The 17,843-nt window shown below is 40.9% G+C and overlaps 1 protein-coding gene across 5 annotated transcripts in view; it reads left to right on the top strand.

Moving 5' to 3' along the window:
* Positions 1-16,985, top strand: part of slc4a4a (solute carrier family 4 member 4a) — a 93,650-nt gene extending 76,665 nt beyond the window's left edge. For all 5 annotated transcript variants that reach the window (XM_034296429.1, XM_029124728.2, XM_034296427.1 and 2 more), the window contains 12 exons: positions 533-606; positions 907-1,092; positions 1,627-1,740; positions 2,515-2,676; positions 2,812-2,990; positions 4,222-4,294; positions 5,462-5,530; positions 5,736-5,909; positions 5,999-6,157; positions 7,298-7,391; positions 13,369-13,448; positions 13,810-16,985. In XM_034296429.1, the coding sequence (XP_034152320.1) occupies positions 533-606; positions 907-1,092; positions 1,627-1,740; positions 2,515-2,676; positions 2,812-2,990; positions 4,222-4,294; positions 5,462-5,530; positions 5,736-5,909; positions 5,999-6,157; positions 7,298-7,391; positions 13,369-13,412 (1,328 nt within the window). In that variant the 3' untranslated portion in view covers positions 13,413-13,448; positions 13,810-16,985. The remainder of the gene's footprint in view (positions 1-532; positions 607-906; positions 1,093-1,626; positions 1,741-2,514; positions 2,677-2,811; positions 2,991-4,221; positions 4,295-5,461; positions 5,531-5,735; positions 5,910-5,998; positions 6,158-7,297; positions 7,392-13,368; positions 13,449-13,809) is intronic.
* Positions 16,986-17,843: the final 858 nt, after the last annotated feature.

The following is a 17,843-nucleotide window of genomic DNA, read 5'->3' as shown; positions in this document are numbered from 1 at the left end:
GTATGGCCTGACCATATTAGGTATGACACATCCACACTACACTCCCAAAGGAAATGTGTGTGGCTCGACCATCTTAGTTATGACACATTACAATCCCAAAGGAAAAGTGTATGGCCATCATAGGTACCATGGTAACACTTCAAATTACATCCTGCTACTTACAAGGGATTACCCACATAACTGCCAAGTAACAAAAATCTAAGTACGTGGTAAGAACGCAGGAACAAGGCTCTTCCGTGCCAAAACATACCTTTGGACATCCCCACGACTTCACCCCCAAAACACTTGCCCACATGCATGTTTTTTCCCCAAAGTGCTCCAAAGTACTATTCTTTTGTCATTACAAAGTACTATGTGTTCCAATAAAACAGGTTAATGATGGTTACAATCTTTCTCAAAATGGTCTTGCGCTATGGAATAACTATGGATGCAAAATAAATTCTGCTTGATTTTAAGTTGAATACACAGTCTCTGTGTAAAATGTTGATGTAAATTATTTGTCTAACAGTAGTTTGTGTTCCTTTTTTCCCAGCGAACTCTACAGAGATGGGAGACCCTCTGGATGCTGAGACTACTGCTGTCTGGTACTTCAACAACACTGATCTTGTAAGTCCAAAAACCTTAACCCCTCAACCATAAAGCCCCACACCCTAATTAAAGTCATACACAGGCAGTCTAATGATCTATTGTTGCGTTTCTCAGCTCTAAGTTATATTGTTTGGTCTCTGAGCTCTGATTTTTTTCAGTATCCTTTCGTATATTTTTGTCTCTGTAGGCTTTTCTGATGAGCCTCTGAGTAGTATTTTTTGTCTAGTCTGTAGGCACCACATTCATCCCTGAACAGTTTTTATTTTTCCAGCCTCTAAACACCACAGTATTATCCCTTAATAATCTTTGTTTCTGCAGCCTCTAAATGCCACGTGGTCATCCCTGTCTAAAAAGGAGTGTCTAAAATATGGAGGAGAATTGGTCGGGAAGGCCTGTCAGTATGTTCCTGACATCACTCTGATCTCATTCATCCTGTTCCTGGGAACCTATACCACCTCCATGATGCTGAAGAAGTTTAAGACCAGCCCCTTCTTTCCTACCTGGGTCAGTAACACAAATACACAATGTTATATTACTCCTAAATATAACCCTAACCTATCATTCTCCTCCCCCTTAACATAGCCCTACACCTCCCCCTTAACATAGCCCTACACCTCCCGCTTAACTTAGCCCTACACCTCCCCCTTAACATACCCCTACACCTCCCCCTTAACATAGCCCTACACCTCCCCCTTAACATAGCCCTACATCTCCCGCTTAACATACCCCTACACCTCCACCTTAACATAGCCCTACACTTCACCATTTACATACCCCTACCCTTTCCCCTTTACATATCCCTACACCTCCCCCTTAACATACCCCTGTACCTCCCCTTTACATAACCCTACACCTCCCCCTTTACATAACCCTACCTTTTGCCCTTTACATATCCCTACACCTCCCCCTTTACATACCCCTACACCTCCCTCTTAACATAGCCCTACACCTCCCCCTTAACATTCCACTACACCTCCCCCTAACCCTACTGCTACTCCTAACTCTAAATATTAATACTCCTAATGTCATAATGTTTAGGTGAGGAAGCTCATCAGTGACTTCGCCATCATCTTGGCAATAATGATCTTCTGTGGCGTGGACATCTTGGTGGGAGTGGATACTCCCAAGCTTATGGTTCCGACAGAATTCAAGGTACAGATTTGCATTGTTTATCTACCACAAATTCAGTCTGTTTGGTCCAGTATCAATAAGAGTCAATCTGTTAGGTCCAATATCAAAAATAATCAGTCTGTTTGGTCCTCTATCAGTAAGAGTCAATCTGTTAGGTCCAGTATCAATAAGAGTCAATCTGTTAGGTCCAGTATCAATAAGAGTCAATCTGTTAGGTCTAGTATCAATAAGAGTCAATCTGTTAGGTCCAGTATCAATAAGAGTCAATCTGTTAGGTCTAGTATCAATAAGAGTCAGTTTGTTTGTTCCAGTATCAATAAGAGTCAGTCTGTTAAGTCCAGTATCAATAAGAATCAGTTTGTTTGGTCCAGTTTCTAGATGTCATTCAAATATTTATATTTATATTGCCAACTAATTTTACCAAACATTAGTCATCAACCATAATCAACCATTATTTAGTCATCTACCATAATCAACCATTAATTAGTCATCCACCATAATAAACCATTAATTAGTCATCTACCATAATCAACCATTAATTAGTCATCTACCATAATCAACCATTAATTAGTCATCTACCATAATCAACCATTAATTATTCATCTACCATAAACAACTATTAATTAGTCATCTACCATAATCAACCATTAATTAGTCATCTACCATAATCAACCATTAATTAGTCATCTACCATAATCAACCATTAATTAGTCATCTACCATAATTAATCCACCATACGTCACTTGTGTGTATTACATGTTGTGTTTTAACCCAGCTCTTCTCGTTCCCCTGTAGCCAACGAGCCCCAACCGCGGCTGGTTTGTACCCCCGTTTGGAGGCAATCCCTGGTGGGTGTACCTGGTGTCGGCACTACCCGCCTTACTGGTCACCATCCTGCTCTTCATGGACCAGCAGATTACCGCTGTCATTGTCAACAGAAAAGAGCACATGCTGAAGGTTGGACAGGGCTGAGTTTATATGTGTGCCACTGTGTGTGTTGTCGTGTCTGTCCATGTGTGTTTCTCTGTGACTGTGTGTGCATGTGTGTGTGTTTGGTCCTGTGTTAACCTCTCCTATCCTGTCTTATACCAGAAAGGAGCAGGCTACCATCTTGACTTGTTCTGGGTAGCAATTCTGATGATCGTGTGTTCCTTCATGGGGTTGCCATGGTATGTGGCAGCAACAGTCATCTCCATCGCTCACATTGACAGTCTGAAGATGGAGACGGAGACCTCCGCCCCTGGGGAAATGCCCAAGTTCCTGGGTGTGAGGTGAGCACCATGCAATGAAGCTGTGTGTTACTAAAGCTGTGTTATTAAAACTGTTTTTTGTTAAAAATGTGTTTGTTACAAAAAGTTGTGTGTTACTTAAGCTGTGTGATACTAAAGCTATTTGTGAACAAAGCTGTGTGTAACCAACACTGTGTTACTGTGTGTTAATAAAACTGTTTTCGTCACTAAAGCTGTCTTTTACTAAAGCTATGTGTTACTAGAGGTAAGTGTTACTAAATGTGTGTGTTACTAAAGCTATATCTTAACAAAGATGTGTGTTACCAATGTTGTGTTTTACTAAAACTACGTGTTACTAAAACTGTATTAGTCACTAAAGCTGTGTGTTACTAAAGCTATTTGTTAACAAAGCCGTGTTACCAACGCTGTGTGTTACTAAAAAGCTGTTTCACTGAAGCTGTGTTATTAAAGCTGCATGTTACTGAAGCTATGTTTTACTAAAAATGTGTGTTACTAAAACTGTGTGCTACTAAAGCTATGTGTTACCAATGCTGTGTGTTACTAAAACTGTGTCACTAAAGGTGTGTTATTAAAGCTGTGTGTTACTAAAGCTGTCTGATACTAATGCTTTCTATTACTAATGCTTTCTATTTCTATGTTGTGTATTTGTAAAGCTATATGTTAACAAAGCTGTGTAACACTGTTACTAAAACAGTGTTACTAAAGCAATGTGTGTTACTAAATCTGTGTGTTATGTGTTACTAAAACTATATGTCAGCATTGATGTGTGTTTCCAACCCTCAGTGTTTCTCAAACTTTGTTACTAAAGCTATGTGTTATTAAGACTGTATAATTAAAGCTGTGTTATTAAAGCTGCATTTTACTCAAGCAATGTTTTACTTAAGCTGTGTGTTAGTAAAGCTGTGTATTGCTTAAACTGTGTGTTACAAAAACTGTGTTTTACTTAAGCTATGTGTTACTTAAGCTGTGTGTTTCTTAAGCTGTGTGTTACTAATGCTAAATGTTAACAATGCTGTGTGTTACCAAAGCTATGTGTTACTAAAACTGTGTTGCTTAAGATGTGTAATTAAAGCTGTGTGTTACTAAAGCTATGTTTACCTAAAGCTGTGTGTTACAAAAACTGTGGTACTAAAGCTGTGTGTTACTAAAGCTGTGTGTTACAAAAACTGTGTGGTACTAAAGCTGTGTGTTACTAAAGCTGTGTTTTACTAAAGCTGTGTGTTACTAAAGCTGTATATGTGTTTTCCCCCAGGGAGCAGAGAGTCACTGGTGTGTGTGTGTTCATTCTGACAGGACTGTCCGTATTCATGTCTCCTATTCTCAAAGTAAGACTGCATTCTCCCTCTACTATGTACCTCGACTGTAGACTGCCTTCTCCATCCACTATATGCCTCTTATGTAGACTACCTTCTCTCCCAACAATATACCTTCCAATTGTGGACTACCTTCTCCCTCCAGTAAACACTTCTACTTTACATTGCATTCTCCATCCAATAAATACAGTGGGTATAGGAAGTCCCCACCCCCTATCAAAATGTTCACTGTTTGTTGCATTACTGCCTCAAATGAAAACATGCAATCTTTATTTGCACATAGTTATCCACAATATCCACAAAAAAACTAGTGATAAGACTAAGTGACAAGTGAATTTTCTTTTTACTTTGATATTTTGGGTTGCTGTGTGTAAATAAAGGCAGAACATGTCTGATTTTATGTGTTTTCATTTTCATTTTTTTGAAAGGTGACTTTCTATAACCAATGTACCTCTTCTGTAGACTCTTACATTTATCCCTCCCTAATGTTGACTGCCATCGCTCTCCACTATTACCTTTAATGTAGACTGCCTTCTTTCTACTTATGTATTTACATCTAGTATAGATTGCCATCTCTCTCAATTGTAGACTTCTGCTGTAGAATAGAATACCTCCTCCACTATAAAACTTCCTGCTTTAAACTGCCCTTTACATCCACTCTTTACCTCTATTGTAAAATGCCTTCTCTATACTTTTGTACCTCTAGAGAAGAGGTATGCCTGCCTTTTCCTTCCGCTATATACCATGTTAACCTTGGAGTAAACTTCCTTTTTCTTTTTACCTCCCTGCTGTAGACTGCTGTTTACATGCACTGTATAACTGTACTGTTGACTGCCTTCTCTCCCAACATTATACCTCGCTGCTGTAGACTGCTCTTTACATCCACTGTATAGCTCTACTGTAGATTGCCTTCTCTTCCAACATTATACCTCCCTGTGGTAGACAGCCTCCCCCTCCACTATGTACCTTTCCTACAGACCTCCTTCTCTGTCCACTCTATCTTTATAGTATACTGCCTTCTCCATTCACTCTATAACTCTACTTTAGACTGCCTTCTCCCTGCACTGTATACTTTTCAACTGTGCTTCATGTTCACATATACTTTTTACTGGCTGTCAACTAGATAGTTTACTGTATAACCACAATTATAATACGCATCATCATCACTCTGTCTTACAGTTCATCCCTATGCCAGTGCTGTATGGAGTTTTCTTGTACATGGGTGTGGCCTCTCTCAACGGTGTTCAGGTATTGTCTAAACAGGACCTGAGTGAACCAACCAGTCAAATTTACAGATCAAAAGAGAATACACTTTCCTAGTGTGATTATCTTTCTGTCCCCTTATTATTTCTCTTTTTCTCTCTTTCTCCTTTCACCTCTTTGTCTTTCTTTTCACCTTTATCTCTCTATTTCTCTCTTCCTCCTTTCACCACTCACCCCCATCTCCCTCTAGTTCATGGACCGTCTCCAGTTGTTGCTGATGCCGGCCAAGCATCAGCCTGACCTGGTGTACTTGCGCCATGTTCCTCTGAGGAAGGTCCACCTCTTCACCTTCATTCAGATCCTCTGTCTGGCACTGCTCTGGGTCCTCAAGTCTACTGTGGCAGCCATTATCTTCCCCGTCATGGTGAGGCCCTTCTGCTCACATTGATCAGCTTCTGAATTATCTGGTTGCATGTGCATGTGTTTTAACAAGTTCTGCTACTGTGGTTTCAGATTCTGGCCCTGGTGGCAGTGAGGAAGACAATGGACTACATGTTCTCTCAACATGAGCTCAGCTTCCTGGATGATGTCATCCCTGAGAAGGACAAGAAGAAGAAAGAAGATGCCAAGAAGAACAGCAAATGTGGGAGCATTGACAGTGATGTTGAAGATGTGAGCATTTTGCACATTACTTAATCGAACAGAGTTGATCAAGGTTTATGAAGACCCTTTAACATGTTTGTTTTGAAAAGCGTAGTTCAGGGTTTACGTAATTAAACATTGTTAGATAATATAAATATTTTAGATTAATTTGAGATTCTACTGACTTTCTCTGTTTTCATGAAGTAGTATACTTAAACAGACAATTTAGCCTACTGCAGTGACAAGTTAAGGAATTTTCACCATTACCTTAAATTATATAATTTGGAGTATAAGGAGAAGTCAGTCCATACTTTTGGTCATCTATAATTATATATAAACTAGTTGATTGTTAATGGCATAAATACTCCTTAGGGGGTTCCATCCATTTGGACACTGATTTTACATTTTCATACATCCATTTTATATTACATTGTTCCATGATGGTGTGATGTGTAAAAGTATGTCCCCTTCCTGATTATCTTTCTTTTTCATCTTTTTCATATATAAATGGAACCTGTGTGAACCGAAAAACACAATATATTTATACTTAATTTACTATATGCATGAATCACAGTTGCCTTATCCTGTTCTAGTGATTCATGCCAGCTTTGAGCTGCTCCTATTGGGCCCTCGAACAACAGGAAGCATACAAATCATCTTGTGTTATTTCTTCACCCAATTTGCCTTTATTTAATATTAGGTTTTGATGATTGGAAAACATTTAGTGAAAACAAATGCTAAAATAAAGAACATTTAGAAAGGTGAAAATACAACTTTTTGTTACACATGGGCTTTGCTGTGTTCTTGAGACAATGTGCTAGAAATGTATTAGGTTCTGACAATGTTCCAGATTGTTCCACTTTGTTTTAGTCTTATCTTAGCCTTTCCTCTCATGTTTTCCTGATTGTTTAACTTAGAATGGATTACAGGGCCAGACAATCACTCCAAGCAAGAACAATCACTTTTAATTTATTCAGATTAAAATGGGAAACACAGAGTTGCTATCCATCTCTGCAGACTGGTCAAAATTAATCCAAGCACAAAATGAATGAGCTATTCTTTAAATGTTATTTTCAGAATTTTATGAGAATATTGCTTTCCCCTACTTTTAGATGATATTTGTTGGTATGTCCCGTATAGTCAGAGCCTGTGTTGCTATGTCCCCTACAGTCTGATTTCCCCTACACTGAGAATGTCCCCAGCATTAAGATACCCATGGACATGATGGAACAGGAGCCTTTCTTAGGTGACAAAGCATCTGACAGTGAGTAGAGTTAACCTGAACTGTCTGATGTCCTTCACTGGACAGATGGAATCACCACCACCTCCTCTTCTCTGCACATTCTCTTCTCCTCTAGACCCTTTCTTCTCTGGAGCCTCTCTTCTCCTCTGGACCCGCTCTTCTCCTCTTTACCTGTCTTCTCCTCTGGATGATCTCTTCTCCTCTGGATGATATTTTCTCCTCTGGGCCCTCTCTTTTCCTCTGGACTCTCTCTTCTCCTCTGGACCCTCCCTCTCTTTTCATCTGTGCTCTTACATCTCTGCACCCTCTCTACTCCCCTGCACTCAGCTGTCCTCCTCTGGACCCTCTCTTCTCCTCTGGACCTTCTTTTCTCTCCTGCACTCCTCTCTCCTTCTCTGGACCCTCTCTTCTCCTCTCTTCTCCTCTGGACCTTCTATTCTCCCCTGCACTCAGCTGTCCTCCTCTGGACCCTCTCTTCTCCTCTGGACCTTCTTTTCTCCCCTGCACTCCTCACTCCTTCTCTGGACCCTCTCTTCTCCTCTGGACCTTCTATTCTCCCCTGCACTCCCCTGTCCTCCTCTGGACCCTCTCTTCTCCTCTCTTCTCCTCTGGACCTTCTATTCTCCCCTGCACTCCCCTGTCCTCCTCTGGACCCTCTCTTCTCCTCTCTTCTCCTCTGGACCTTCTATTCTCCCCTGCACTCCCCAATCCTTCTCTGGACCCTCTCTTCTCCTCTGGACCTTCTATTCTCCCCTGCACTCCTCTCTCCTTCTCTGGACCCTCTCTTCTCCTCTGGACCTTCCATTCTCCCCTGCACTCCTCTCTCCTTCTCTGGACCCTCTCTTCTTCTCTGGACATTCTATTCTCCCCTGCACTCCTCTCTCCTTCTCTGGACCCTCTCTTCTTCTCTGGACCTTCTATTCTCCCCTGCACTCCTCTCTCCTTCTCTGGACCCTCTCTTCTTCTCTGGACCTTCTATTCTCCCCTGCACTCCTCTCTTCTTCTCTGGACCCTCTCTTCTCTTCTTTACTCTATTTTTGCTTCTGGACCCTCTCTTTTCCTCTGGAACCTCTCTTCTCCCCTGCGCTCCCCTCTCCACTACACCCTCTCGTCTCCTCTGGACCCTCTTTTTGCTTCTGGACCCTCTCTTCTCTGGGCCCTCTCTTTTCCTCTGGACCCTCTCATCTCTTCTGGACCCTCTCTATTGAAGTTCAAGTTTCAAGGTTTATTTGTCAAACAACACAACGTCATCCTGCACCATGAAATTCTTGTGACATGGCACCCGACAACTACGTAGTGAGAGTCAAGAAGAATATATAAGCAAAAATATAGCCAGACAAAAAAGGTATATAATGATCAACCCCAGTGGGTAGGAGGTCTATAATGATCATCCCGGGGGTAGGAGGTATATAATGATCAACCCCAGTGGGTAGGAGGTCTATAATGATCATCCCGGGGGTAGGAGGACTATAATGATCATCCCGGGGGTAGGAGGTATATAATGATCAACCCCAGTGGGTAGGAGGTCTATAATGACCATCCCGGGGGTAGGAGGTCTATAATGACCATCCCGGGGGTAGGAGGTATATAATGATCATCCCCGGGGGTAGGAGGTATATAATGATCATCCCGGGGGTAGGAGGTATATAATGACCATCCCGGGGGTAGGAGGTATAAATGTTCAGGTCATGAGGGTCAGCATTAGTTATATGTCATGGAGCTCCGCCCCCTAGAGGGGCTTTAGCTCCTAGTGGTTTACCCGGTCCGCGGCTGCGGCCGTACTGAAAACTCAATATGTAAGATGTTTGTGTCGTGGTGCACGCAGAGGTCCTTGGACCCTTCGTGTTGTCCTGTAGAGGAAATTCTGTAATTTCTGCAGTATCTCTTTGATATGGATAGGTCTCCTTCGACAATCCGCGGATATGCATCAGCCACCTCTGCGTGTCATGAGGGTTTTGCTGGAAACACGATTTTCAGCCATCCTCTCCTTCATCATTTTCCTTTGGGTACGAGCCGCCTGTGCCTTGTGGGTAGACTGGGCGCTCCACAATGGGACCTTGCTAAGGTGCTGGGCACTCTCTGTGAACCCCCATTCGAGCCCTTACAGCAGTGTTCTCTCAAGCTGCTCTCCTTAAGACGGCCTTGCTTATCGCTCTGTGCTCTGCTAAGCGAGTGAGTGATCATCACGCGCTCTCTGTGCACCCGGGGTGCCTGGCTATCAGAGAGGACTAAGGTGGCGCTACGCTGAGACCTCATCCGTCCTTCGTACCTAAGGTTATCACCAGTTATTTTCGATCGAGGACTATCGACTTACAGGCCTTCTTCCTTCCTCCACACGGCCGTGAGGAGGACGAGAGGCTCCACTGTCTGTGTCCCGTATGTGCTCTCACCCTTTACGTAGCACCAGGTCTATCAGACTGACTCCCCAGCTGTTTATTTGCTATTCGGATTCCCGGTTGGGTCGTCCGCTTTCCAAACAGCGTCTATCCCACTGGCTTTGTGACTGCATCACTTTGGCTTATGGGGCATCTGGTTCTATTGTTCCGGAGGGTCTCCGTGCACACTCCACGTGGGGTGTTGCTGCCTCCTCTACCCTTTTTCACGGGGAAAGAGTGGATGCGCCGCGGCATTGTGGTCGTCACCTTCAGCGTTTGTGCGTTTCTATTTACTAGATGTGTCTCCATCTTCCCTTGTTAATTTGGTCCTTTGTGCAACTGCCCGCGATCTTTGAACTTTGTTAGAGAATCACAGGCTTTGCCTTGATTCTGTCCTTTCCTTATCAGTGCAGGACCCAGTGGCCTGCTCTGCTCAGGGGTATTTTCACTGCCTACCATTACACTTGGTGTGGGTTCACCTCATCTCATGATGTGTGGTGCATGGGTATTTTCTGTTGTGCTTGTGTGGAACGGATACGTTTCCCTCTCACTTGAGCTCAACATCCTTTCTCCATGTGTTCATGGGCCTACACTAAGGGGGATTCCATCATTACGCATTCGATCATGCCTTTATAACCTTGTCAGCTGTCGGGGATGTTTTCGTTGTGGGGTTTTTGGGGAAGGTTTTTACTGGACCCTGCAAGCTTACTGGTGTTCCGGCAGGGAGTACATCTTTGGCTCGCTCGCTCCACCGTGAACCACTAGGAGCTAAAGCCCCTCTAGGGGGCGGAGCTCCACGACATATAACGTTAGTTACCAGGAATGTAACTCCGGTTATATGAGTGGAGTGGTGTGGAGCGGAGCCCCCTAGACCTGTTGCCCTGCCGTCCCATGAGTTATGCTGAACAATCTTGGGAGAGCGTTCTCTGGGCTTAGGGTCCTATATAGGGGCAGGTGTGCCCTGATTGGCTGTCGCACCTTGCATAATGAGTTTTCAGTATGGGTGCGGACGCAGCCAGGGTAAACCACTAGGAGCTAAAGCCCCTCTAGGGGGCTCCGCTCCACTCATATAACCAGAGTTACATTCCCAGTAACATACATTTTTTTCAACATTGGGGTGATAGCAGCAATGTTCAGGGTGGGTGGTACAATATCAGTGGTGAGAGAGGAGTTGATTAGTCAAGTGAGTAGGGGTGAGATGGGAGGGAGGTGTGCTTTAACAAAAGTGGTGGGCATGGGGTCAAGTTGGCAGGTGGATGATTTTGCAGACAATCCGAAACAAAATAGTTGAAAATTGCTGTTCACCAAAAGTCCCCATGCAATTTTATGGAGATTAAAACATTTTGCCAAGGAGAATGGGCAAAAATTGCCGCTCAGGGGTACAACGCTGATAGCAACTAATCCAAATAAACTCATCGTTGTAACTGCTGCCAAAGATGCTTTTACCAAATACTGACTAAAGGGAGTTAATACTTATTTAAACAATTATTCTCTGTTTCGTATTTGTAATAAATGTAGATTTTCTTTTCACTTTGACATTGTCTTTTTTGATCAGTAGCAAAAAAGCCTAATTAAATCCAGGAAAATGCAGTGGTCTCACTTTGAACAGCTCACCAAAAAATACAAAAAGGGAAATATAAACAAATAGCCTTCAGATCAACATAACTTTGCATTAAAATAAACTCTTCATCAAATTTGGTTCATAACATTTCTGCTACATACATACAAAACCAAGTGGGGACACTGTACAAATTGTGAGTAAAAAAGGAATGGAATAATTTACAAATCTCATAATCTTTAATTCACAATAGAATATAGATAATATATCGAATGTTGAAAGTGATACATTTTGTAATGTCATGCCAAATAGTGGCTCATTTTGGATTTCATGAGAGCTACACATTCCAAAAAAGTTAGGACAGGTAGCAATAAGAGGCCGTAAAAGTTATTATGTCAATTGGCAACATGATTGGTTGACGTCTCTCAGACGTCAAGATGGGCAGAGGATCACCAATTCCCCCAATGCCCAAATAGTGGAGCAATATCAGAAAGGAGTTTCTCAGAGAAAAGTTGCAAAAAAAGAGTTTGAAGTTCTCATCATCTACAGTGCATAATATCATCCAAAAATTCAGAGAATCTGGAACAATCTCTGTGCGTAAGGATCAAGGCCGGAAAACCATACTGGATGCCCATGATCTCAGACGGCACTGCATCACATACAGGAATGATACTGTAATGGAAATCACAACATGGGCTCAGGAATACTTCCAGAAAACATTGTCGGTGAACACAATCCACCGTGCCATTCGCCGTTGCCGGCTAAAACTCTATAGGTCAAAAAAGAAGCAGTATCTAAACAGGATCCAGAAGCACAGGCGTTTTCTCTGGGCCAAGGATCATTTAAAATGGACTGTGGCAAAGTGGAAAAGTGTTCTGTGGTCAGACAAATCAAAATTTGAAGTTCAACTGCGACAAAGAAGACGTAAGACAGTTGAGCAACTTGAAGCCTGTATTAGACAAGATTGGGACAACATTCCTATTCATAAACTTGAGCAACTTGTCTCCTCAGTCCCCAGACGTTTGCAGTCTGTTATAAAAAGAAGAGGGGATGCCACACAGTGGTAAACATGGCCTTGTCCCAACTTTTTTGAGATGGGTTGATGCCATGAAATTTAAAATCAACTTATTTTTCCCTTAAAGTGATGCATTTTCTCAGTTTCAACATTTGATATGTCATCTATGTTGTATTCTGAATAAAATATTGAAATTTGAAACTTCCACATCATTGCATTCTGTTTTATTCACAATAGTACAGTGTCCCAACTTTTTTGGAATTGGGTTTGTATTTATTACAATATATTGAAATAAATGAGTCTTCAAATTTGGCTAACATTTTCTGTCAATATTTGTAATTCCATACTTTTCTGACATGATCAAAATGGAACTGCAGAATGGTGAGAGCGAGATATCCAATGCATGCACAACCCAAAGATCCTGGGTGGAACTGATCGATGTTTCAGGCTTATCTTCGTAATTGTTCTACTACACTGGGATGTTTCAGTCGTATATTAATACTTGTTCTACTACACTCAGATGTTTCAGCCTTATTTTCCTGCTTGTTCTGCTACACTCAGATGTTTCAGCCTTATCTTCCTGTTTGTTCATATTGACTAGGATGTTTCAGTCTCATCTTCCATCTTGTTCTACCATACTGGGATGCTTATATTCTTGCTTGTTGTAATTCACTGGGATTCTTTAGCCTAATTTTACTGTTTGAAATGGGCCATTCTGCAGACAGAAAAACACATTGGGATATGGCTACAGTACAGTTATGGCATCACTCAACTTAAAGCATGTAGTATTTCCACATTGACACTTTCCATTGGAATTTGATCTGCATTACCTTGATTAATTTCATACTAATGTAATCAATTCATGAGATTTGAAAGACCTTTCCATTTTGTTTTACAAAAATATTTCCAGAAACTAGTAGTACACTGTGAAGCCATGCTCCACATACTGACTAAAAAGGAATACAGCCATAATTTCTCTTTCTGTTTCTCGCTTTTTCTCACTCTCTCTCTGTCTCTTTCCATGGCTGTCTGTCTGTACATTCTTCCCAGGAGATAAGTCCTCAACATTCCTGGATAGACACTCATCATGCTGAGCAGCTGCGCTTCTATCAGGACAACTGTCAGACAAGGTGAGACCTCATTCACATTGTGTGTCTGATGGTTGAATGGCAGATGCTGTGGTGGCAGTCCTGTGTATCATATGCTGGACATGTCCGTCTTGTCCTGCCGTCACGTGACTAGATGCCCTGTCAGTTAAACATGCATTTTACAACTACTGCGTCAATGCATTAATATATGTTTGTGATGGAAGTAATAATGTTGTTTCTGTACATATATGTCTACCTGTACCTGTCTGTGTGTGTGTGTGTGTGTGTGTGTGTGTGTGTGTGTGTGTTTGTGTATGTCTGTGTGTGTTTGTGTATGTCTGTGTGTGTGTGTGTTTGTGTATGTCTGTGTGGGTTTGTCTATGTCTGTGTTTGTGTGTCACAGTCCAGAGATGAGTCCACTAAACGTGCCTCAGATTAAGATTGAGATGGACCCTGATGACAGTGGTTACCACTGGACGAGCCGAGGGTCTGAAACATCTCTGTAGCCCCAGCATTTCAACAGTCACAAGACCTTCCTGGAAGACCCAAGAACCTACTCAAGGACCCAAGACCCTCTTCCAAACATCAAATCCATCCTTGAACAAATGTTAAACACCACAATATTCACACTTGAAACTTGAATAATAATAGAAAAAATGCTTTCTATTTTCCCTAAAACAAATAATGAAAACAAGTGATTTAAGTGAAACATATCTGCATGAAGGGTGGAGTTGAGCCTCCCAGGGATCAACCAATAGTAAGAGGACAGTGTCGGTTTTATCGCCAGATCCTAACCAGTAGGACAATGACAATACAGTTTTATCACCAGAATCTAACTAGTAGGACGATGACAATACAGTTTTATCACAAGATCCTAACCAGTAGGATGATGACAATACTGTTTCATCACCAGATTCTAACCAAGGGGAAGAGGACAACACAGTTGCATCAAAAGATTTTAGGTCCGTCTTTTTCTTCTCTTCCCACGGGTCTATGGATCAACAGTTCTACTGTTCAAAAAAACTGTTCTGCTGTTCTATGCAAGTCTTTCCCTGGTTGATGAAAAGAAGTAACACGTAGAACCCACCAGCTATTCATGTATACAGGATATTGTTCTGATCTCATTTTTTTATATATATATAATGAATTATTGTTAGGACATTTTCCTGTAGCAGGAAAATAATATTTTTATTGATTTTGTAGCTCTACCTCTTATTGTAGCTGCCAGGCATTGTGTTGATTACTCCAGTGTGGCTACATGGATAATACAGCATAGGGAGGGCTGCCCAACCCTGTCCCTGGAGATCTACTGTCCATTAGGTTTTCTCTTCAACCCCATTTATGACTAACCTGATTAAGCTTTTCATCCAGCCAATTATTAGAATCAGGTGGGTTAAATTAGAGTTGGAGAGAAAACCTACTGGACAGTAGATCTCCAAGAACAGAGTTGGGCAGCCCTGGCATAGAGGATACTGTACTTCATATCATGTCCTTTTTATTTCAGCTCTGGGACTAATTATTCAAATGATTAAATGGTATTAAAATGGTACATTAAATGGTATCAGATAAATATGTGGCATAGAGATTTAATATAAGTATTGCAATTTACATTCATTAATTATTAAACAATGTTTTATATTTTTTGGTCTAGATTTTTTATGACTTTTTTCACCAGTGTGTTGATTGCTATACATTATTATGCATTAGTGGTTCTGTTCAGCATTGATCAATTCATTGTTATTCTTTAGTTGTTTTGTTCATCATCCTTCAATACATTAGTATGGGTTAGTTGATCTGACAACAAGACATGTAACTCCCTGATCACCCAATCTGCAATGAGAATCACATTCAGTTATTTTGTTATTTTTCAAACACATATTGCTGTATTGTTGTGTGAAGATGGTGGGTCTTTAAAGTATTCACCCCATTTGGACTTTTTCACATGTTATGGTGTTACAATATGAAATCAAAATGTATTTTTACTGTACTACTAGCATACAAATAAGCAAAAATGTCCAGTAGACATCTGCAGTACATTTTTTAAGTTAATGCTTCAAATGATCTTTTTCTACAAAATGAATCTGACTGCCTGAGATATTCATTTAGACGGTCCATCTTTAAAATTACTTGTAATCTTCTTGTATGCGCTTTGGACACTCACAGTACTATCCTTCCCACGCTAAACCACCCTGTCCTAAGTAGTACTATACCGGTCAGTACTATCCTTCCCACACTAACCCACCCTGGACTTACTGGTACTATATCGGTCAGTACTATCCTTCCCACCCTAAACTACCCTGGACTAACTGGTACTATACCGGTCAGTACTATCCTTCCCACCCTAAACCACCCTGGACTAACTGGTACTATACCGGTCAGTACTATCCTTCCCACCCTAAACCACCCTGGACTAACTAGTACTATACCGGTCAGTACTATCCTTTCCACCCTAAACCACCCTGGACTAACTGGTACTATACCGGTCAGTACTGTCGTCCCACCCTAAACCACCCTGGACTAGCTAGTACTATACCGGTCTCCTTCGATAGGGTAAAACGAGCAGGAGACAATTTGTGTTATTGTTTATAAGCAGGATTCTACAATGTGCCCCTTTAATTTAAAGTTGTTGCCACTCATCAACACAAACAAGAAACCAGGCAAGCCTAGTTCAACAGGCCTGCAAAAAGTATTTTCACTTTCCATGTCAAATCTGCAAATTGTTGCAAATTCATTACAAATACAAAACTGAAAGTAATTGATCGCATTTTCACAGTTTTTTAAACACTTAGTAAACCCGTAGTTGATTTCTGTTGTAACACAATACAATTTGAAATGGTTGAATGTGAGTGAACACTTTTGACCTAGTATGTACACTACATTATCCTAGAATGTACACTACACTAGCCTTGCTTATATGCTTTCCAACTTGCTCCAGTCAAATTGTCCTCCATTAGACCATACAACTGAACAAAAATATTTACCTAAGTGGCTTATATAAGGGGTTTATAGACATTAATGGGGCATTCAATTGATAAGTAGGACATGCCATAACCAACATTAGCCATTAATAATGGGATTGTCAGTCAACAGTTATTAAACACCAGCAGTGTTAGCAGACTACAGCAGTGTTAGTGGACACCCAGTATTGTTAGTGGACACCCTGTAGTGTTAGTGTAAACTGGCATTGTCTGTCTATATCTACTGGTCAAGTGCTCTGTGTTAAACAATGTACCAGGTCTGGCCCCTGTCTGCTGGACCGGTGAGCCAGGTCTGATATTCACGAGTGCTTGTCCAGAATCATGTCTTTCCTCTCTACAGACATCACTGCATGTTGAAACCTTTCATCTTTGTCACTGTATTTGTTTCTTTCCAGATGTCTGAAGATCAGCACATGACATTAGGCTAGTTTTAACCATGTTTTAACCATGGTGAAGTTGAATGCATCATATGTCAGATGTTTGTCATGGACTTAGTTCAACCTAACTGACCATCACTGTTTAAGCATGTTGGACTGATCCTAAAACATGTAACAATGTGCAACTAAAGCTGAATTTCAGTACAATATACAGTATACTGATAGGTTTTTCACTATTGTGATATTTTTGAAAAAAAAAGATTTTAGAATTTATATTTTTCAGAGGAAATGTATATTAAAAATTAACAGAATTTATCAAATGAGAATGGTATATTTTGTTAAATATTTAAAATATAAATGACGATTGTGCATGATAGTTCCCGTCCAGTGCTAAGTAAAATAGTACTTAACAAGGTCTTGCTAAGTTGAATTAGATGTGTCAGTGTTGGGCTGACTACAAACTAGAGTACACACTAGTGAACAGTTCAAACAACAGTAAACAGTAGTGAACAGTACAAACTACTATAAACACCAGTGAACACTACAAACTAAAGAACACACTAGTGAATAATACAAACTGCATTTGAAATTATACAATACCTCCCTCTAGTGTCTTTGTAGTTTAATTACAGTGGGCTACCCCAAGAGAATGAAATGCTAAAATGCACATTATATTAAAGGGGTAGGATTAGCTCATAATTATTTTCAGTTGTCAAGGATACGTTATATTGCTAATGATTAAATGATGATTAATAATGAAATGAAACAATGAAACACACACACACACACAAACACACATTTAAAAATAGATCTATACAATACATACATTCCCAAACCCTGTCACTACTAACTCTCTGCACATCAATATTGGGGCAAGAGTATTGTGGGCCTGGGTAGTTACTACAATGCATACAAACCTAGTCCAGTTTCTGAGTTTATTGAAATTGCATGTATTTTTATTAAATAACCGTTAAATATAATTGAGCATTTACTATGTGTCATGTTTCTGTCTTAGAAAGCATTTTCACCTGGTGCCAAAATCAAGGGACAGCAGGTGTCAACTCAATTACCATGACATGTTG

The sequence above is a fragment of the Esox lucius genome, chromosome 13, assembly GCF_011004845.1.
Source record: "Esox lucius isolate fEsoLuc1 chromosome 13, fEsoLuc1.pri, whole genome shotgun sequence".
NCBI classification, from domain to species: Eukaryota; Metazoa; Chordata; class Actinopteri; order Esociformes; family Esocidae; genus Esox; species Esox lucius.
This window is presented reverse-complemented; position numbering and strand designations above follow the sequence as displayed.